The sequence below is a fragment of the Salminus brasiliensis genome, chromosome 6 (assembly GCF_030463535.1).
Source record: "Salminus brasiliensis chromosome 6, fSalBra1.hap2, whole genome shotgun sequence".
Lineage (NCBI taxonomy): Eukaryota > Metazoa > Chordata > Actinopteri > Characiformes > Bryconidae > Salminus > Salminus brasiliensis.
This window is the reverse complement of record NC_132883.1, coordinates 600,214-623,080: the sequence shown is the minus strand read 5'-3', so window position 1 is coordinate 623,080 and position 22,867 is coordinate 600,214. Positions and strand designations below refer to the sequence as shown.

The 22,867-nt window shown below is 44.0% G+C and overlaps 2 protein-coding genes across 2 annotated transcripts in view; one reads left to right on the top strand and one right to left on the bottom strand.

Annotated features, from left to right (window-relative positions):
* The first annotated feature begins 3,474 nt into the window (after positions 1-3,474).
* cabp4 (calcium binding protein 4) lies at positions 3,475-11,511 on the top strand. The gene is made up of 7 exons (XM_072681265.1): positions 3,475-3,509; positions 3,944-4,121; positions 5,817-5,847; positions 7,895-8,038; positions 8,238-8,347; positions 9,599-9,746; positions 11,483-11,511. Exons 1-7 carry the CDS (start codon positions 3,475-3,477, stop codon positions 11,509-11,511), a joined length of 675 nt encoding a protein of 224 aa, XP_072537366.1.
* A 263-nt stretch (positions 11,512-11,774) lies between these two features.
* lonrf1 (LON peptidase N-terminal domain and ring finger 1) overlaps positions 11,775-22,867 on the bottom strand; it is a 13,200-nt gene continuing 2,107 nt past the window's right edge. The window contains exons 2-12 of the mRNA XM_072681251.1: positions 22,048-22,163; positions 21,425-21,547; positions 18,664-18,831; positions 18,324-18,564; positions 18,068-18,164; positions 17,171-17,285; positions 15,925-16,046; positions 15,204-15,362; positions 14,741-14,903; positions 14,426-14,578; positions 11,775-13,775 (exon numbers count right to left, since the gene is read on the bottom strand). Coding sequence (XP_072537352.1) covers positions 13,617-13,775; positions 14,426-14,578; positions 14,741-14,903; positions 15,204-15,362; positions 15,925-16,046; positions 17,171-17,285; positions 18,068-18,164; positions 18,324-18,564; positions 18,664-18,831; positions 21,425-21,547; positions 22,048-22,163 — 1,616 coding nt within the window. The 3' untranslated portion in view covers positions 11,775-13,616. The remainder of the gene's footprint in view (positions 13,776-14,425; positions 14,579-14,740; positions 14,904-15,203; positions 15,363-15,924; positions 16,047-17,170; positions 17,286-18,067; positions 18,165-18,323; positions 18,565-18,663; positions 18,832-21,424; positions 21,548-22,047; positions 22,164-22,867) is intronic.

The window sequence follows — 22,867 nt, the reverse complement described above, 5'->3', positions numbered from 1 at the left end:
TCGGGAAGCAAACTGCTGCTGAACGGGCCGGGTCGGACCTCGTCAGCTCTGACAGTTCTGACTTCCCTTGAAAACTCTTGTGGTCTGATCTGGTCCGCTCTCAGACGGCCTGTTCTGAAGCTAAAACCCAGAGGTTCTGCGGCGCTCAGTGCTTATTCTAATGGCAGTGCTGCAATGAGAGCATCAGCTCTAAAAGCTTAGCTGTGAGCTACACTGGCTGATGTCACGGCTGATTGGAAGGTGTTTGTCTGTGGTGGACACGCCCACTATGACATCAAAATGACCAGGGCGTTTTGGGACGAGGCTGCTGGCATCGCTACAGTAATGACTACCAGCACCAATTACCCGATCATGGACCCGCTGAGCAACACCAACCTAAGTGTAAACTAAAGCTATTTTAATAGGTGGTTGCTATGGTGGTTGGTATGGTGTTTCTACATGGTTACTATGGTATTTTATATGGTTGCTAAAGTGTTGCTAGGTGGTTGCTGTAGTGTTACTACTAATTGGAGTTGCTTAAAGGCTACTATGGTCTATGTGGTTGCCATGGTTTCAGTTAGTAGCTATGATGTTTCCTTGTGGTTGTTACAGTGTTGCTAAGCAGTTTCTGTGGTATCCTAGGTGGTTGCCATGTTCATGCTAAGTGGTTGCTGTGATGTTGTTAAGGAGTGGCCATGGTATCCTAGGTTGTTGCTATTGTTTTGATAAATGAGGATACATGGTTTTGCTATATGGATGCTTTAGTCTTGCCATGTGGTTGCTATGGTATTTCAGGTAATTGCTATGGTGTTGCTAGGTGGATGCTGGACGGATGCTATGTAGTGTTCCTGGGTGGCCCAATGCTATTTCAGGCGGTTCAGGTGGTGCTATAGTGTTACTTAGTGGTTGTTAAGGTTTTCTGGGTGTCCAGAAGGTTGCTATGGTGTCTCAGGTGGTTGGTTTGCTGCTATTACATTGTTACTTATGGTTGCTATAGTGTTTCTAGGTGGTTGCTGTGGTGCTACTAGGCAATTGCTATGGCATCCTAAGTGGTTGCAATGGTCTTGCTAAGTGATTGATAGATAGATGCTATAGTGTTGCTAGGTGGTTGCTATGCCAGGTGTTCAGGTGGTGCTATAGTGCTGCTATAGAGTTTCTTAGTGATTGTTAAGGTATTGCTGGGCAGTTGCTATGGTATCCTAGATGGTTGCTATGTGTCTCAGGTGGTTGATTTGGTGTTACTAGTAACTCAGGATAGTGGAACAAGCGGCTATTCTTCTTCACCTAGCAACCATAATGACTGGACTGGACCTGTATGGCAAACCTAGGTTCTGCAGAATTTGATTGAACACGATATGCTTTTAGCTGCCCTTAAAGCACAATGTGTGTAATATCAGATCAGCGCTGCAGTCAGAGAGGCCCAGTGTTCTCCATCAGACACAAAATCAGACCAGCTCGGAGCATCTCTGGGGTTTTCAGCAGTTTGCTTTATAATTATCTCCTGACTCCTCTGATACGCTATTCCAATTAGCGCTATTAGCAGCTGAAATTGCTTGTGTCGCCGTTGTGATTGGCAGTGATTGGCCTTTTAGTTTAATGAATCTTGTAGATTAGCATGTGCGCGTCCCCGCTGCGAGCGTCCTCAAAACGCATTCATCTTATTAAACGCCAGGAGACCAAACATATGCGCTCTGTCCCAACCGTTAGCTGCGTTAGCGGCCCTGACTGAGCAGCATTAGCCTGGCGCTTCAGAAGCAATCAAGAGTGTCCGGCTGGTTATTGGAGCGGCGGGTTCATTAAAACAGCATTACTGTACGCACTGACCTCAGCCTGACCTCAGCTGCACCCCACATTGAAATGAGGTTGTGTTAAAGGAAGCCATTGATGTTTAGAACAATTAGCCAGTAAAGCTGTGCGACTGTAAACAAACAAGTCACTTATACTATACGGACAAAAGTATTGGGACACCTGCTCAATCATTGTTTCTTCTGAAATCAAGGGAATTAAAGAGCTGATCCTGCTTCTGTTGGAGTAACTGTCTCTACTGTCCAGAGAAGAAGACTTTCTACTAGATTTTGGAGCAACAGCATTGCTGTGAGGATTTGATTGCATTCTGCGACAAGAGCGTTAGTGAGGTCAGGATGTTGGATGATGATCATCACCCCACCTCATTATCCCAACTCATCCCAAAAATACTGGATGGAGCTCCACCACCATCATCCCAGAGAACACAGTTCCTCCACTGCTCCACAGCTCCTCAATGCTGGGGGGCTTTATACCCCTCTAGCCCACGCCTGGCATTAGGCAGCATGGAGCCAATAGGGTCATGATGCTGATCTGCTCAAGATAGTCCTAAACTCAAACCCAGGAAACTACTGGATTCCATAACATTAAAACCACCTGCCTAATATTGAGTAGTTCCCCCTACAGCAGATTCTGTCCTGTAAGTTGTGAGGTGGGTGGAGCCTCCATGAGCATCAGTGAGCCTTGGGCACCCATGACCCTATTGCCCTTCCTTGGAGCACTTTTGGTAGGTACTGACCACTGCATACCAGGAGAGAACACCCCACAACACTTGCCTGATGTTCTGAGATGTTCTGATCCAATCCTTATCTAGAACAGTATAGTGTGTACCCTATAGTATCAGTGTGTGGTACACAGCTGGGTGGGACGCAGCTCAGGTTTGGCTGTAAGCAGACATTAGCAGCACAGTATTTAACCTTTCTGTCCTGCTAACGTTTCTGTTCTACTACTAAGTCCTGGTACTGACCCCTGCTGGCCCAAAACCCCATTACACGTCTTTCAAGAGACCGACAGACTGAAGCAGACTGATGACTGTCCAGACTATCAGATCACTGAGAGCAAGTCTAAGCAGTTAAACACTCTCTTGCAGTCAGTTCATTTGGTACAGCCTCTGTATGTATGTGTGTGTGTGAGTGTGTGTGAGAGAGAGAGGCTGTTGACAGGTGGAGCTGTAATGGCTGGTGTGATGGGTGGAGGATTTTGCTCATACTGAAACACTGATTGTAATTTATTGGCTGTCTGTGATGAACCTGTCTGCTGCTTGCAGCAGGTTTAGCCTCACAGCTACTTTTATTTATGTGTTTCCAATAAAGTGGACAGTGAGTTTAGGCATAAGGTATGTGTTTCCAATAAAGTGGACAGTGAGTTTAGGCACAAGGTATGTGTTTCCAATAAAGTGGACAGTGAGGTGTAGGACATTGTTTATTTTGACAGCACTGGCAGATCATAGCTTATCAATATCTACCTCTCTTTCATTCCCTTTCCTGTTTACGGCGTCCAATATCACTCTCTCACTCTGCCCCTTATTTTTCACTCTGTCAATAACATACAGATTGTTCTCTCTCTCTCTCTCTCTCTCTCTCTCTCTCTCTCTCTCTCCCTCTCTCTCTCTCTCTCTCTCTCTTTCTCTCTCTCTCTCTCTCTCTCTCTCTCTCTCTCTGTCCCTTCCTCTGTCTCTGTCTTTCTCTCAGCATGTCTCAGAGGAGCAAAGCATCCTCAGGTCAGAGGTATGTGATTGGATTAGTGACACATATCTATATATCGATATGTATGTGTGTATTGCAGTATATTAGGGCTATTAAATATGAATATATTAGTATTAGTATTAATACATAGAAGGAATGCATTATAGTGAATGAACAAATACAAATGCAGACACCAATAGGGGGCGCTCTATTCCCTGTATTAAACTGCACTCCACTCCAAACACAACCTCCAGATCCACAAATCCAACTCCCCTCACTCGTCTGACCCCTTCTGCTAATCTGGATCTCATGGCCTCAGTAAATCTCTTGGCAGAGCTGACTAGCTGATGGATCCACATGAGTACCAGATCAGCAGAATCTAGGAGAGGACGCCTAGGAGCCTGGCCTAAACACTGCCTCACTGAGCTTCACAATGAAAGCATATTTAACGAATGCTTGTGTTTGTCCTCTCTCAGCTCTTCCTCTCGTCCCTCCTCTGCCTCCGACGCCCCCCCGCTGCGCTCGGCTCTGAAGCACGGCTCTAAAGACTCGAAGGATTCGTCTCAGAAAGGCTCGCACTCTGCCCAGCGCCGCCGCCGCAGCTTCACCCAGGGCTCCGTCTACCTCCCCTACCTCAATGCACTGTTTGGACAGGTCAGCTACAGCACACACACAGACACACACACACACACACTGCATACACACAGGGTCACCAGGCACAATCATAACAATAATCAAATGTTGATCATTGTAATAAAATAATAATTAAAAGTTAAAATCAAATAATAAATTATCTAGAACCCCCAAAAGGACTAGAGTGATAATTATTCTGCTCATACTCACAGTTTATCTAGAACCTTCAGAAAGACTGGAGGGACGCTTATTCTCACAGTCTCACTCAGTGTTAATCAGGCTGTGATTGGTTGGTTTCTAACTGTGCTGGTATTTAATCTAAGGGACTTCAGTTCTACTAGTGAAGTCCTGACCAATGGGAGAGCTGGATTAGATGAATCTGCCCAGATACCTCAGAGAGAACCACCCCTATTGGACAGTTTTCTGTTTAGTTTCTCAGGTTTATTCAGCAGTGAGTCTAAGAGTCTAAACCCCAGCTTCAGTCTACTGCAGAACACTCAGCTACACCTACAGAGATGGAGTTCATTAACTCCCAGAACTCACTAGACCTTCTCTGAACACCTAGAATGCCTTGAGGGTTGCCTTCAGAGGTCTATGGTAGGCGTGTCAGGCATATCTGAGAGTGCATATGGATTTTATCTTTTATGAATGCAGTTCCATTCTTTTAATAAACATAAATAAATAAATAAATAAATAAATAAATAACAGAGGAACAGAGCAGAGCTATGAGCTCCAGAGTGGTTCAGACTGTGGAGGCTTTGCCGGAGCGCGTCAGTGTGTGTTGTTTGAGGGAGGTTATTTATGGAGGCGTGACTCATTTTAATGGGAGCGGGATTAAAGGTGTGTGATTTCACTAAGGGCCGTTTATGATTATTTTATCACGTCTCAATAAACCGAAACGTGTGATTACTGAAACAGAAGAGACTCTGGATTACATTACCATGACTGCACTCAGGAACAGAGATGTGTGTGTGTGTGTGTGTGTGTGTGTGTGTTTTGACAGTCACCTGTCCTCCAGGATGAGTGATAAGAGGATTATGACAGTATTAATAACCTGAACTGATGAATCACTGTCACACTCCTCACCCACCCAACAACAACACACCAAACAGGAAATAACACCTTTAATGTAATGAGGAAAAGAATGTGTGTGTGTGTGTGTGTGTGTGTGTGTGATATGCATTATGTAACATCATGTTATAAAAATCAACATTATTTTTCTACACGGATCAAAACACAGATTTAATCACTAATTTCCCCCCAATGGGTTTTTCTATGAAACTGTAGGAAGGATGCTGTAATAATAATAACAATAATGTCATTATAATATCATTATTAACAGTATGCATTTATGGTTTACAGTACATATATGAAAATGCAGCTCAACCTTTGTCAGCTGTGTTTGTTGTTTGATTATATGCATTTCTACATAAATGTGTGCACGTGTGTGTGTGTGTGTGTGTGTGTGTGTGTGTGTGTTTGTTCATACTGTAGCATGACTCATTATTTCATCATGTTATCACATTAGTCACAGTTGGTTGTTTGGATGTGTGTGTGTGTGTGTGTGTGTGTGTGTGTGTGTGTGTGTGTTTGTGTGTGTACACTGACATCTGGAACAGTGAAACCTGTTACATTGTAAATCTTATTAAACTCTCTCTGTCTCTCTCCCTCTCTCTCTCTCTCTCTCTCTCTCTCTCTCTCTCTTTCTCGCTGTAGGACAGAGAGCTGATGCCGGAGGAGTTGGATGGTGAGCATTTCTCTGCATTAACCTCATATACACCATCTCCCCTCACAGTACTGACCTCAGCATTCATCTGAGGGTTTCCAATAAAGTGGCCAGTGACTGGAAGCATGAGGTAGATGTTTCTAATAAAGTGGCCAGTGACTGGAAGCATGAGGTAGATGTTTCTAATAAAGTGGCCAGTGAGTGGATCTACAGGTTGGCCGTTATTTGTGGACACCAAGACCTCAAGTCTAGAGGTTGGTGTGGTGCACTGGATAACACCACTACCTGCCAATGAGCTACCATGACATGTGGTTCGATTCCCGGTCTGGGTGACTATGTTGCACTGCACCAATAAGAGTCTTTGGGCAAGACTCCTAACGCTACATTTGCCCACATCTGTAATACAATTACCCTGTAAGTCGATCTGGATACGTGTGTTAGCTAAATGCCGTAAGTCAAGTGGAGGCTTGTATTGTGATTTCAGCTCTGTATCAGCACACAGTGAAATGACGCTCGATGTTTTCTCCAGAATAAGGTGCAACATGGAACAGAACAAAAACAATACAGTACAGGACAGACTGCAGAAAGTGTAAGACAGTGCAGTAAATACAGTAAATACAATAAATTCAGTTCTATGAGACGAGCCATGTGCTGTAATCTGCTGACATTATGCATACACAGCCCTTTAACTGAGCTACTTCTAAAGTTTTCTTATATAATCGACCTTTAGGCCTCTAGAGTTTACTGAGAGATGGATGTGATCTGACTAAACTCACACACCTGAAGAAACGTCTTTAATCATCATTTATTAAACAGAATTAATAGAAATATAATTTTCCTGTGAGGAGAAAGTTCACCCCCACATGTATCACACCTTCTAATGTGTAGAATCAGAGTCAGGAGCAGAACATCAGCTGCAGATGATCAGATCATGGTTGGAGAGGATTATTCTGGAGGAGTCTGGAGTCTGATTTAAACCTCAGACATTTAGTCTGGTCTGATCTGGATTGATGGTTGAAGTGAGGGGTGAAGAAGATCACCATCATGGCCAGATCCAGAGAGCTCTCTGAGGCCTTCAGAAAGAAGGGTGGAGATGCAGAGGAGTCTGGAAAGGGGGTTTAAACAGATCTCAGAACAGTGAGAGATCAGACGCTGTTCCACTGTCCACTAAATCATCTACAAGAGGAACAGCTGACCAACATGACCAGGTCAGACCATCCCAGCAAGTTCAGCCCAGCAGCAGAACCTCAAGAGCAGTAAAAAAGACTCCAACAGTCCTGAAATCTCCTCATGGTAGCAGGTAGATCTCACCACAGCTGAAGTTAAAGTACCGAATCTACCATCAGACAGAGATCAGACAGGTCAGATCTTCAGGGCAAGACTAAAGTTTCCCAGATAACACCTAGACCAAGACCAGGACTCTCAATATTGTTCACATGATCAAATGCCCATATGTTTAAATACATTCTATGGACAAAAGTATTGGGACACCAGCTCATTCACAAAAAGAGTTTCTTCTGCTTTTGTTGGAGTAACTGTTTCTACTGTCCAGAGAAGAAGACTTTCTACTAGATTCTGGAGGAGGAGAATTGCTGCGAGGATTTGATTGCATTGGGCAAAATTAGTGAGGTCAGGATGTTGGATTATGATCACCACCCAACCTCATCATCCCCAACTCCCCAACCCATCCCAAAAGTACTGGATGGAGCTCCGCCATCATTCCAGAGAACACAGTTCCTCCACTGCTCCACAGCTCCTCAATGCTGGGGAGCTTTATACCCCTCTTATACCCCACGCCTGGCATTATTAGGCAGCATGGAGCCAATAGACAATAGCCAATGTTTATCTGCTTTCATTAGAAGGGGTGTCCACGAACATTTGGACATATAGAGTGTGTGTAAACAGTCAAGCCCTTCAAGCACTTTAGTTTCATGAAGCAACGTAGAGTAGATAAGTGTGCAAGGTGGTCCAGCTTGGCAGGGGGGACCACCACGGTCTCTGTATTGGTAGAGTGAAATGTGACCCTGTGTGTGTGTGTGTGTGTGTGTGTGTGTGTGTGTATTCTCAGAGCTTCAGCAGGCCTTTAAGGAGTTTGACTATGACCAGGATGGATACCTGCACTATAAGGACGTGGCCGACTGCATGCGGACCATGGGCTACATGCCCACTGAGATGGAGCTGATTGAGATCATCCAGCAGATCAAGATGAAGTGTGAGTGTGTGTATGAGTGTGTGTATGAGTGTGTGTGTGTGAGTGTGTGTGTGTGAGTGTGTGTGAAGATTTTAATTTCAGATAATGGCAGTTCTTGCTCTCCCCACATCAGTAAACTACTAGATGAATGTTTCTCTATGGGATCTCATATCTCTGCCTTGAAGATATTCTCACACAGTGTGTGTGTGTGTGTGTGAAGGGGGTGGTCATGTTGATTTTGACGATTTCTGTGAGCTGATGGGTCCCCGGATGCTGATGGAGACGGCACACATGGTGGGGTTGAGGGAGCTTCAATGTGCTTTTAAACAGGTGAGTGTGTACAATAGAACAGGCGAAGTGTGCACTACCCTTCGATCAGATTAGTGTTCACTATTTAGCAATAGTCTGCAAGAGTACACAACCCAGAGTTATTAAGTGTGCACTACCTCTAGTTCACTTTCAAACCAGTTAGTGTGTACTACCTACCATACAGTCTGGTGCTCTGTGTTTGGCTGGTTAAGTCTGTGTTAAGTCAGTGTTTGATCTGTGTATGTGTTGATCTAGTCTGTGTTGAGTCTGTGTTTGATCTGTGTTTAGTTTGTGTTAAGTCAGTGTTTGATCTGTGTTTAGTCTGTGTTTGGTGGGTGAATGTTTGGTCTGTGTTTGATCTGTGTTTAGTCTGTGTTGAATCTGTGTTTGATCTGTGTTTGGTGGGTGAATGTTCGGTCTGTGTTTGATCTGTGTTTAGTCTGTGTTTGGTGGGTGAATGTTCGGTCTGTGTTTGATCTGTGTTTAGTCTGTGTTTGATCTGTGTTGAGTCTGTGTTTGATCTGTGTTGAGTCTGTGTTTAGTCTGTGTTTGGTGGGTGAATGTTCGGTCTGTGTTTGATCTGTGTTGAGTCTGTGTTTGATCTGTGTTGAGTCTGTGTTTAGTCTGTGTTGAGTGTTTGGTGGGTGGATGTTTGGTCAGTGTTTGATCTGTGTTTAGTCTGTGTTGAATCTGTGTTTGATCTGTGTTGAATCTGTGTTTGATCTGTGTTGAATCTGTGTTTGATCTGTGTTGAGTCGTGTTTAGTCTGTGTTTGATCTGTGTTTAGTCTGTGTTTGATCTGTGTTTAGTCTGTGTTGAGTGTTTGGTGGGTGGATGTTTGGTCAGTGGTAAGGGTTGGTATGTTAGGTAATGTGTGTTTGGTTCTGTTAGAAAGCTATCAGATGTTTTCACATGAAAAGGCCTGAAGAGAGGTCAAAGAACATTCATGATGTTTATCTCACCCAGTTGTTAGTCACTTACCCTCTCTCCCCCCCTCTCTCTCTCTGTTTCTCTCTCTCTCTCTCTCTCTCTGTTTCTCTCTCTCTCTCTGTTTCTCTCTCTCTCTCTCTGTTTCTCTCTTTCTGTCTCTCTCTTTTGCTCTCTCTCTCTGTCTCTCTCTCCCTCTCTCCTCCTCTCTCTCTGTTTCTCTCTCTCTGTTTCTCTCTCTCTCTCTGTTTCTCTCTCTCTCTCTCTCTCTCTCTCTCTCTCTCTCTCTCTCTCTCTCCTTTCTCTCTGTTCCTCTCTCTCTCTCTCTCTCTCTCTCTCCCTCAGTTTGACTGTAATGGTGACGGGCGGATCAGTTTTGAGGAGCTGAAGGAGTCGATGAAGACGTTGCTGGGGGAGAAGCTGAAGAAGGGCGAGCTGGAGGAGATTCTGTCTGATATTGACCTCAATGGAGACGGAACTGTCGATTTTGACGGTGAGCTGGAGAATTGGGCTCATGAGGACACGGATTAAAGGGACAGTTCCACAGCTACGAGGCTACAGTAGCTAACAAGCTTTCAGCAATCAGCCATAACATTAAAACCTCTAAACTGTCTAAAACAACGTAGGTCCCGCTTGTGCTGTTGAGGCACAGACTCCACAAGACCTCCAAAGGTGTCCTGCTGTGGGATCTGGTACCAAGACTAGCGTTAGCAGCAGATCCTTTAAGTCCTGTAAACTGTGAGGTGGGCGGAGCCTCCATGAGCACCAGTAAGAGCCTTGGGCGCCCAGTACCCCGTCACCGGTTCACCAGTTGTCCTTTCTTGGAGCACTTTTAGTAGACGCTGACCACTGCAAACCGGGAACACGCCACAAGACCTGCCTGATGTTCTGGAGATGTTCTGACCCAGTCGCCTATCCAAATAAGTTAATCTCAAAAACCAGACATGACTCAGCTGATAGAGCAGATTTAAGGTAGCAGGGAAAGGATGCCTATCAGCTAGCTGAACTATCGCTTTAAGGTCAGGGCTGGCCTCACTGTGGGTGTTGAATTGACCCCAAATATGATGCTAAGCAAAAGAGACAGTGATGGACAGGCGAGTGGAGGTCAGTTCACCCTAAAAGCAGGCTGACGAAACTCAAAACAAGGCCAGGACAAAAACCCTGCAGTTACGCTACTCTGCATGGAGCGGTCATCACTGCTCACAGGCCAAGAACCTACAGCAAAGAACACACAGCTTTTCTAATCCCTGTAGAGAAGAAGTACTGCCAATAGAATAGGACTCTCTGGAGCAGATCAACATCATGACCCTATTGGCTCCATGCTGCCTAATGCCAGGCGTGGGCTAGAGGGGTATAAAGCCCCCCAGCATTGAGGAGCTGTGGAGCAGTGGAGGAGCTGTGTTCTCTGGAATGATGGTGGAGGAGCTCCATCCAGTACTTTTGATTGCGATGAGTTGGTGATGATGAGGTGGGGTGATCATCATCATCCAACATCCTGACCTCACTAATGCTCTTGTTACTGAATGCAATCAAATCCTTACAGCAATGCTGTTGCTCCAAACTCTAGTAGAAAGTCTTCTTCTCTGGACAGTAGAGACAGTTACTCCAACAGAAGCAGGATCAACTCTTTAATACCCTTGATTTCAGAAGAAACAGTGAAAGAGCAGGTGTCCCAATACTTTTGAGAATCATTGCTGTAGGGTTGATTGATTGCATTAAGCCATAAGAGTGTTAGTGAGGTCAGGATGTTGGATGATGATCATCACCCCACCTCATCATCCCCAACTCATCCCAATCAAAAGTACTGGATGGAGCTCCTCCACCATCATTCCAGAGAACACAGTTCCTCCACTGCTCCACAGCTCCTCAATGCTTATACCCCTCTAGTCCACGCCTGGCATTATTAGGCAGCATGGAGCCAATAGGGTCATGATGTTGATCTGCTCCAGAGAGTCCTATTCTATTGGCAGTACTTCTTCTCTACAGGGACTAGACAAGCTGTGTGTGCATTTGCACATCTGTGTCAGCAATGGGTGCAGCTTAATGTAGCTGAATGTCCACAAATATATATAACACATTGTGTTGAACCAATAAGGAGATCTGACTGTATATTACTGACCAACCAGAATGTATTATTATTAATTATTATAATACACTGCTATCAGTGTGTGTGTGTGTGTGTGTGTGTGTGTTGTACTGTGACTAACTGTGTGTTTTGTCTTCTTGCAGAGTTTGTGATGATGCTGCTGGCTCGATAGCTGCACTCAGAGACCGCCGGTTTCAAAGCGATCATTAATTAAGCAGTAAACTTCAGCGCTGAGGATATTTTACCTATAGAGTTAATTTTATTTAATTTGCTGAATCTGATTAATTTGTTCATCTAATAAAGTGTTTATGGCTAAAAGTAAAGGTTACGAATGTATCTGTCTTTGCTCTGTTATCAAACAGCTGAAGCTGAAAAGCATTATTCTGGCGACCCCTGGTGGTCGGCTCCGACAGTGCAGCCTGTGAGACTGGAGCATTTTTCATTTTTAAATTCAATTTTATTTTTAATTTAAAATTGACAACATAAATATTCAAGCAAACAGCACAGTTGTGTAAAAAATAAAAACAATAACAATAATCGCCCCCAAGACAAACTGACTTCATACAGCTGAGTCATTCTTTCATAAACTGCGCGCACACACACACACACACACACACACACACACACAGGAATTTGGCCGCAAGGCGACGGAAGAAAATTAAAACACTGAATTATTATTCGGGAATAAAAAAACAAATGCAAAAACCTCCAAGCCAGTGCATTATGCCACCTAAGCAGAATGCAGAAGGGTTTTAATAAGGCAAAGTTAGTGCGTCTGCACGCTGAGGCAGAGTACAGAGAGATCACAGGGAGTACTGCTCCGATCAAACCGCCAAAATAGATTTATATACACAAATACCATCAAAATATGTTCAGAATACATATTCTGTCTGAAAAGTGATTCGGTCAGAAAGGTCTGGATTCAAACGGGAACTTCTGCCTTTAAAAAGTCAGTTACAGGAGAATCCACCGATTTTCTAAAATCTGCATCATTTAATGGTTTAGAATCATCCAGAGTGGAGGTCTGGACGGTTTGTGGGGTGTGAAACCCTCGGTTCTAGATAAGCTCCCCCAGTCAGAGCTGTGGTTCTACAGTGGAGGTGAAGGGAAGCAGACGTCTGAAGCTCTAATAAAAGCTCCTCACAGAAAGTTCTTCACCTAATGGTGATGAAGACGCTGCCTGATGCCTGAGACACGGTTCTACCAGAGTTCTGAGAAGAGTTCGGCTCTAGAACCTGCTTTTAAAATCAGATCATTAAAATGGTGGAGGGATACATGCTGCAGGGTGTAGTGCGGCTACAGAAAGTAGTCCCTAAAGAAAACTGCATTAGTTCAGATTCTCCACTATTTTACCTTCATCATCATCATCATCATCATCATTCCATATGAAACTCAGAAGACTCGTGTAGCTGCACTGGGGGGTTTGGATAGGAGATAAATTATGGGCTGTATCTGTGTCGTAGTCATGGCGACCGATGCCTGCTTCCATTCACCTCCACTGTAAAGTGAGCTCAGCTCACACACTCAATTATGCAGAGAATTTTAAAAAGTTGGTGGAGAGTCCCTTTAACGCAGTTAACGTTACTGTGGTGTTTCAGTTCAGAGCAAAAGTTCCACACTCACATTTTAGGGGTGGTGAACAGCGCCCTCCTGTGGAAGTTCTGAGTAGTGCATTATCAAGAACTAATGTGAATGTGATGGAGAGCGGGATTATGGGATTGTGCGTGTTTTTATTCTCCGCTCTGGTGATATGGAAGCAACTGAAGAGTGTGTATGAGTGCGCTTAAACACGCACAGACACACACTCACCCACCCACCCACACACACACACACACACCCCCCCACACACACACACACACACACACACTCAGTGTGTCTGCCTCGATCTGCTGTAGCTTCATATGAAATAAAGAAAATACAAACACACTGTCAGACTCACATCAGCATTTAGGATTGTGTTTCAGACACACACACACACAAACACAGGGTCACAGAGCTTGAGAGAGAGAGAGAGAGAGAGAGAGAGAGAGAGAGAGAGAGAGAGAGAGAGAGAGAGACAAAAGCAATGTAAATGAACGATTTACTGATGTATATCAGTAATAGTGTGTGTGTGTGTGTGTGTGTGTGTGTGTTGGGTGCTTTGCTGGTGTTTCTTCCACTTCCCTAGTTCATCCGTCAGCACCACGGTGTATGTGAGTCTGTAGGCCAACACCGTGGTCAGATATGTATATGTGTGTGTGTGGGTGTGTGGGTGTGTGAGAGAGAGAGAGAGAGGCTCTACTCGGTGTGTGTGTTCTGCAGGTAGGTTAGGATGTGCTGGATCTTGACGAGTCTCTCTCTCAGGGTGGTCATGGAGAGCAGGGAGAGCTGGTAGCGAGGGTCCACTGGCAAAACGGCCAGCAGCCACCAGCAACATGCCGGACCGTTCGGGGTGGCCTGGAGGAGAGAACATCATAAACATTCATATTTACAACAGCAGTGAGAAGTATTATGATTGAATGAATTACTAATATTTTATTAACTATTCAATATTTCATTGCTATTTTTTATGTTTTCATAACAAATGTGCCGTCGCTGTCACGCAAAACAATCTCTAACACAGCAGCTTTTAAATTAATATACAAACTTTACATTTTATATTATTTATTAACCTTATAAAAAATAACTACTGCAATTTACATGGAATATAGTAATATATATTTGTTTATAATTTATATAATAAGTACACCTCATAATAACACAAAATAAAACAAAGTAAAATGTGATTTTAATAAGAAAATTTTATATTAAACTTTAAAGAATTAAAAAAATTATAGCCCAAAATATGATCTCCTAAAAGAAATGTATACTGCAACTACTGAAGTTTCAAATTATTATTGTTTAAAAATGTTCCTATTTTTTCCCTAATTTCCTAAATCTTCATTAATTAAATATGCAAGTAAAATAAAGTAGAAATGTCTGTAAACATAAAATATCACTAAAATCATTTTATCATTAAAGTTCTTCAGACTTTTGACGGGATGTGTAATAACATTGTGACACAATCACTGTGTGTGTGTGTGTGTGTGTGTGTGTGTGTGTGTTACCTGTATGTCTGCCTCTCTCTCGGGCATCGGGCCGAAGTGCTGAAGGATCTGGTTCCTGAAGCGGTTCTCTAGTGTGTGGAACCAAACCTTGGCCTGATTGTAGACCTGATCATACAAGTCCTGCAGACGGTCCAGTTCATCCTCATCTACGACCTGTGTGCGCACACACACACACACACACACACACACACACACACACACACACACACACACACACACACACTTTAGCCGATTAAAACCAGACCTAACCCAAACTCTGACCGTACGAACAGAAACAGGGAAAACTGCATCAGTGTGTTGGGCTGTAGGTCTCACCCGCTGGTCCTGTAGGTACTCTATGTTGGAGGTGCAGTACCCGTCCCTCATGCTGCGGCTCAGAACCCGGAACCTCTTCCCTCCCACAGTGTCCACGACAGAGCGGCCATCCGGCAGGAAGTGGACGCTCCGAATATGGAGCATACAGCCGTAATCTGCAAAGCTGGGAAGGAATAACACACACTTTTAAAACACACACTCACACACACACACACTCACACTCCTTTCTCAAGGCTGAATGGGTGGGGCTAAACTGCTGTTGGCTGAATGGGTGGGGCTAAGCTGCTGTCAGCTGAATGGGTGGGGCAAAACCCATGCAGCTCACAAAGCACAAAGGAGGATGTCCCTAAACTCTGGTAGTGCACACACACACACACACACAGACACACACACAGACACACACACAGACACACACACAGACACACACACAGACACACACACAGACACACACACACAGACTCACCCTTTCTGGGCGTCGTTGATGCACATGCCAAACTGGCGTGTTCCGGTCTCCATGCAGCGGCGGATCATGAGGCGGTACCGCGGCTCAAACACATGCAGTGGGCAAGGCACAGTGGGGTAGGCCATAGTGCACACGAAGATAGGAACGTTCTTCTGCAGACTGAAGAGAGATGGAACATTTCAGATACTACAGTTCATCTGAACTCAGGTCCGTCTGTCAGGTGTCCATGAATGGAGCACACGGGCTGGGAGTGAATGCTATGTTCAGATATATATATATTTTTTTATGGAAATTATACTGTGAATCACAGATAAAGACTAAAACATATAATTAATAAAATAAACTAACATAAAATATTAATGAAGAATTAAAGTCAGAGCAGAATGTCAACAAAACGCTTAATTCACTCCCACTTCGTCTAACTAAGCTGAAAAACAAGCCCCGCCCACTCACACCTTTTGGAATGGGGAGCCAATCAGAGTGTATATTTTGTGTGTGTGTGTGTGGCATTCTAGATGTTCAGAGAAGGTCTAGTGAGTTCTGGTCTCGACAAACTCTGCAGTAGTTCAGTACTAGTCTTAATATACTGTTCAGTTCTGCGGCAAACTAAAGGCTTAAATATGTGAAACCTAACAGAAAACTAGTAGACCTGAAGGTGTGTGAGTGTGTGTGAGTGTGTGTGTGTGTGTGTGTGAGTGTGTGTGTGTGAGTGAATGCTTACTCTGACAGCTCTTTAGTTTCCTCATTGTGAACTCTTTGTCTCCCAGCGTGTTCTTCAGACAGGTACTGCTTAATAATGTCATCCAGAACCTGCGTAATCGAATATCTCCTAGAAGCAAGATACTGCAGAGAGACAGAGAGGGGGGGGGTGAGAGCGAGAGAGATTTATTATCTGATTTTTTTAACTGGCGTCTAAACTGTTTTATTACAGTAATAATTTAGTGAGAGCTTATAAATCCCACTTACGAGGTTTATGCACCCAACATGAACTAGAAGCTTATATCCCGCCAATTAGCACTGGAGCTACTAGGCTAATGTAGCTAACAAGGAATGGAAGCTTATACCAGGCCTGTCCCGACAACTATAATAGCGACTCAGTGATTTTTGCTGACCTCAATACTGCCCTACACAAGCTTTTGGCATCAGTCCGCAGCGCGCAGGGACCACTGCGTCAGTAACACACAGCCTCCGTACACACAGACGCACTGCGGCGGGCAGCGTTGTAGCGCATCTGCTGCTGTAGTTTCTGAGCTTGTTTATTAAAACGCTACACTCACATTTCTGAGCTTGTGTTTCAACACAAGACCAACAGAAAGCGGTGTCGTCTGGCTGTGAGTGTGCGGAAGGTTCTGGGCTGTCATGCACGCCGTGTCTGACTCCGCCCACAGCAGCAGAAACGCCATTATGGGTGCTGATGTGCGACACCATAGAAAATCTGTTGTAAGTCTGTAAGCTATTGGCTGTTTCCCCCTGAAGACAACACAGCTCCAGCCAGAACGTCTGGAAGAGTGAGTGCACACAGACTCTGGTTTGATTTATTTACGATATTTAATCCAATGTCTGAATATTTTTAATTCATGATATTCTTAATCAAAAATTCATCGCGCTTTAAAAGCCTGTAATTACATTATTATGCCATTATCTTTATATCAGCAGCATAACACGGTCATAAAATGACAATATTAGTTCATCACAGTTATTTTAGGATACAATATATTGTCCAACAAATTAGTTATGGTGACAGACCAAGCTTATACATCACTGATTAGCACGTTCCTCAAACCGTGTTGAGGTGGCAGTAATCACTAATAGGCCGGAGTATGTGGTTTCTGACAGTGTAGGACTCACTGTTATCTAGAACTTGGGCTGAGGTACAGTAGCAGCCGCCCAAGGCCTGAATGCTGACAGCGCAAACCGCTGCTTTAGCTGATTTGTAATGTGGACGTGTGGAGGAGCGAGGTTCTCACCATTTTGAGGCTCTCTTTGCAGAGCGGGCACTGCGGGCTGTGGTCCAGACAGCGCTCCAGGCAGTTCTTACAGAACGTGTGTCCACAGGGGGTCGTCACCGGCTCATAGAACAGTCTGGAACGAGAGAACACACACAAGCATTTAAAAGGAAGCATTACTGCTGTATTATAATAATACAATAATAAAGACTCGTGAGGTCCTTTCAGAAGTTGATATGCTAATTAGATTCAGGTGTGTTTATGCTAATTAGATAGAACATTTATTCACTGCTGTGTCCCAAACTGCACAGTGAAGGTCTGCAAGAATTATACACAGGTTTGTTAATAAGGTTTATGGGATAATTAGATACAAATCAATATAACTACACATACATTTTATGGACAAAAGTATTGGGACACTTGCTTATTCAGTGTTTCTCCCAAAAGCAAAGGTATTGTTTCGGAGGAGCATTGCTGTGAGGATTTTATTGCATTCAGCAAGAGCGTTAGTGAGGTCAGGATGTTGAATGACCTCAACCGCATCTCATCATCCCCAACACAGTTCTTCCACTGCTCCACAGCTCAATGCTGGGGGGCTTTATACCCCTCCAGCCCATGCCTGGCATTAGGCAGCATGGAGCCAATAGGGTCATGATGATGATCTGCTCCAGATGGTCCTATTCTATTGGCAGTACTTCTCTACAGGGACTAGACAAGCTGTGTGTGTGCATTTGCACATTGGTGTCAGCAATGGGTGCAGCTTAAAGTAGCTGAATGCACTCATTAGAAGGGGTGTCCACAAATATTTGGACATATAGCGTATGTGTCTGTATATGAGTATGTTACGTTTAGTAAGGTTTAAGTGATATTTAAATACAGGTGTGTGTGTGTGTGTGTGTGTGTGTGTGTGTTCAGTACCTCATACACAGTGGGCATTCAAAGTCACTGGGATCCAGCAGTTCTCTGGGGAGGGTCAGATTGGGTCCGGTTTCCGCTGGGGCTGCGGAGGCGGAGGCTACAGAACAGAAAGAAGGGAAGGAGGTTCAGACGTCTCAGTGTTCAGTATAGTGTAGGTGAAGTTTCTATGGTTACGCTACATCTAATTATACGTATGTTTACATTATACTGATTTCCATGGTTACACTACACCCTTTTCCATCAATATGAGACTGACCTCCTTGTTTTTTGTGTTTGCTGCTGTGTGTGTTGACAATGCCTGGCCCGGCCTCCGAGCCGGACAGTTTCCTCTTCAGCATGGCCCCCTTTTCCTGGTCACCCAACTGGGGGGCGGAGCATACTCTCTTTAGCCCCTCCTCCTTTGTTCCACCCGGTGGGTGTGCCCGCAGAGAGTGAGCTCGGCTCAAACCCGACCGCTCCAGACTCTCTGACCTGCCGAGCTTCTGACCAGAGGAGATCTGAGGAATCAATCGTAGACAGAAGAGCTTCGGTCAGCTCTGAGAGGTCTCAGTTCCGGTCAGCAGGGATAAAGGCATGCTGTATAACTGTGTGCTTACCTCACTGGGTTCTGATGGACAATCGACAGAGGCAGAACGAGCGTTAGTGTCCAGGTGAGGGTCCGGCAGGGTGGCTTTACTGCGCAGGTGAGCTGAGGGCTTGTGGATAGTCTCCCTCAGACTGGCCTGCATGCTCTCGCAGGCTGGGGACAGCAGGTCATGCAGGATCTGCCAGAGAAGAGAGAGAGAGAGAGGTCAGTTGGTTTGGTAAGAACAGCTGCAGTTCACAGCGGGAAGGTCTTGAATTTATGTAAATATGTAAATCACAGAGGTTTGTTACATCAACTGTTTAATTGCTAAATGAGGTTTGCCTGTAGGGGGCAGCAAAAACACTTTTCTACATTTACACTGTGTAGTTTTCCAAGATTCCAAAAAAATATAATTAGGTTAAAATTAGAATACACTGTAATTCCATTATTATCCACTAAATTATTACTCAAATAATTTAACTTAAATTAAACTCGACTGTCCTCAAAAATGAAGGAGCCGGTAGAAGCAGCTCCTCTGTGTGTTTAGCTGTCTTTAATGAAAGCTGAGATTAATTCTTAGATGAGTTGATATTAACATTTACCTTTTATTTAATGTGACTGGAATTCAAAAATAAAGCTGAACAGAAAATGTAATAAAAATATCAACTAATTAACGAACAGTGTGAAACTGTAATAACCCCTGAGACGTAGGAGGATGTAGAAACTGGGCCTAAACCCGGCTGGATCACCTTTACAGAGACACACAGTGTTCATTACAAGCAGTTCAAATGGATTAAATAAAGGAGGATGAAAAAAGCACTTTGAGGCCATATCACTCACACACACACACACACACACACACACACACACACACACAGTAACAAGGCTTCACCTATAAGAACTAACCTGTCTAATGTTCCTAAATATTTTAACAGAGTTATTTTTTTACAGCTTCAGAATAACCAAAGGAAAAGAGCCTGGAGCAAAAGTTTGGGTATCCTGGGTGGTCTCAGTAGTACTCAGTAGCCACTCCTTTGGTGAGTGTCACAGCCTGTAAACTCTTTCTGTAGCAGCTCAGTCAGTCTTTCAGTTCTCTCCAGGGGGATTTTCACATGTTCTTCCAGCAGAAGGTCCTGCAGGTGTGTCTTGCTGCTCTGCTCTTTTGAGGTCTATCCACAGATGTTTGACGATGTTTAGGTCGGGGGACTGTGAGGACCATGGCAAAACTAGCTTGCTCATCTTGAGGAAGTCCACTGTGGATGTTGAGGTGTGTCCTCCTCTCCTCTTTTCATCTCTTTGGATTTTTTACGGTGTGAGATGGTTTGATGTTTGCTTCCAGAATTTGTTGGTATTTAATTAAATATATTCTTCTCTTGTACCAGTAAATTGTTTCCTGAGCCACTGGCTGCAGCACAACCTCGAAGCAAGACCCATCCACCCCCCTGCTTCTCCAAGCATACCTTCACTTGTGTCTCCTGTAAGAATCAGGCTGGTTTAGATGTTTAAAAACGTCTGATGCTGGATGTTGTGGTGAGGAGACAGGAAGGGGTTTCTTCTGATGACTTTTCCATCAAGGAGTCGCTGCACAGTAGAACAGTGCTCCTCCACTCCAAAGTCTGATCAGAACCCTACATGCAGTTCATCCAGACCTCCGCTTGACCTCCACTGTCCTGGTTATTTCTTAATTAGATTAGGACTGAGGAAACAGCTTCCTGAAAACACATCTTATAGTCTTCTCCTGCTTTGCGGGCATCGGTTATGGTAATGTTCAGAGTACTCGGCAGCTGCTTGGAGGAGCCCATGGCTGCTGATTGTTGGGGCGGGTTTTTTTTAAAGCTCTTCTAAAGAAGACCGTGAACAAGTCACTGCCCTTACAAGCAAATTAAGGTCAGAGATCTTGGTGAACGTTGTGAAAGCTCAAATGTCTTGGGGTATCCAAACTTTTGGCTGGTTTGTCTCTTCACAAAATAAAACCCTACTCCTGATTACGATGTCGTCTAAATGTTAAAAAAAAAAGGTTCCATCTTTATCTTTAGCTCATCTTCTACTCACTTATCTTTTCTCAGCGACTGAAAGTATGAGCAGGGGATCCCAAACTTTCGCATGCCACTGACCGAGTCAATAACGGTTGTGAGCTGAGGAGCAGAAAGAACAGCTTGAACTCAACACCAGCAGCCAAGAACACACCTCCAACCAGGCCAATGTCACAGAGAGAAACAGGTCGCCCAAGATCCTCCATTACACCACACGTATGCTATGTGGACAAAAGTATTGGGACACCTGCTCATTCACCGTTTCTTCTGAAGTCAGTGGTATTAAAAGAGCTGATCCTGCTTTTGTTGTTGTCCGGGGAAGAAGACTTACTACTAGATTTTGAAGGAGCATTGCTCTGAGAATTTGACTGGATTCAGTGACAAGAGCGTTAGTGAGGTCAGGATGTTGGATGATGATCACCACCCCACCTCATCATCCCCAACTCATCCCAAAAGTCCTGGATGGAGCTCCTCCACCATCATTCCAGAGAACACAGTTCTCCCACTGCTCCACAGCTCAATGCTCAATGCCATAAATTTGGGTAAATCAGATTTTTCTTAACTGTCACTTTAAACATTGCTGAACGCAGCAGTTTACAATATACACAACATAACTAGCTGCAGAGGAGCACCTGAGAAGACCAGATCAGTTTCTCTGGAGCTCCAGAGTCCCAGCAGCACAGTAAGACATAAAACACAGAGAAAATAAAGTAAAAATTAGCAGATAAAAGTATAAAAAAAAAAAAAACAGAACCACACCTTCTCCACCTCCTGTTTGGCCTGCTGGAAGTTCTCGTCCACTGCCAGGCACTGCAGGAACAGCTGCAGAGAGTCATCAACTCTACCCATCTCCTGTAGAACCTTCGCTTTACAGAAATAACCCTGAGAGAGAGAGAGAGAGAGAGAGAGAGAGAGAGAGAGAGAGAGAGAGAGAGAGAGCATTTCTATAGGTCCATTCTGATACAGTATAAAGAACAGCTGCCAGATTCACATTATTACAAAATGCCATTTTACAGTAAAACACACCAGTACTGTCATTAAGGGTGTGTGATGTGCCGGTCATTCACTACCATGTGAAACAGCTTGTTTTGTATTTGTTTATTTTCCAGATGAATTACTGCGCTCACTGGCCTGGGTGGGACAGGACTTCAACTCACAGCTGGTCTCTGATTATCACTGGAGCCTGTTAGCTTAGCGAAACACCTAGCCTGCTCTAATGAGGGCAGAGTATGGTCCAGTTCGCCCACAGACAGCCTCTTACTGTTCAGCATCAGTCACTCACACAGGAGCAGTGAACGAAAATGGCAAGTAGTTCCATCCCAGTGTTGGTCAGCATTTGGTAGCTCATTTAATCAATCAATCAATCAATCAATCAAACTCACCTCTAGAGATGGAGAAGTGCTCAAACACACATCCCAGTCATCCAGCGCCTGAGGATAGAGCTGTAGACTACGATACACCTCTGCTCGACACACTCGCAGCCTGACATTACTGGGGTCTAGGATGAAGAGAGAGCGACAGTTTATATAATAATAATAATAATAATAATAATAACAGCTTAATATATGTTTATATACATATTTTATAACACATTATGTGTACACACCATCATCATTTAATGTGTATGAATGTTTAATATGCTGAAACATACACAAATAATATATAATTATGTAATATACATGAATATGAACAAACTACACACACACACACACATATATATATATATATATATATATATATATATATATATATATATATATATATATAGTATACTATATATAGAGTATATTATGTATATAATAATACAGAGTGAATAACCTGAATTGATGGACTGAGGAAATCAATAATTAACCAGCTTTGGACATTTTTTACATTTTAGAATAACCATAACAGTGTGTGTGTGTGTGTGTGTGTGTGTGTGTGTGTGTGTGTGTGTGTGCGCGAGCTGCAGTCTCAGTATGTCCTTGTCTGCCCTCTGTCTTGGAAACAGAGTCGAGGTGTTTAAGCGTCAGCCTTCAGATAAAAACACCCACATTTATTCAGAAGAGTCCAAAACAGAGGGCAGACAAGGACACCCTGAGACTGCAGCTCACCCACACACACACACAGACAGACACACACACACAGACACACACACACACACACACACACACACACACACACACACAGACACACAGAGGCTGGCAATGACCCACTACTCAC

What these genes read in the sequence shown, in the direction of transcription:
- cabp4 (XM_072681265.1), top strand. Translation starts at nt 3,475, where the DNA reads ATGTCTCAGAGGAGCAAAGCATCCTCAGGTCAGAG. An exon ending in CCAGCAGATCAAGATGAAGT is followed by an intron (nt 8,039 to 8,237) that starts GTGAGTGTGTGT and finishes GTGTGTGTGAAG; the next exon opens with GGGGTGGTCATGTTGATTTT. An exon ending in CGGAACTGTCGATTTTGACG is followed by an intron (nt 9,747 to 11,482) that starts GTGAGCTGGAGA and finishes GTCTTCTTGCAG; the next exon opens with AGTTTGTGATGATGCTGCTG.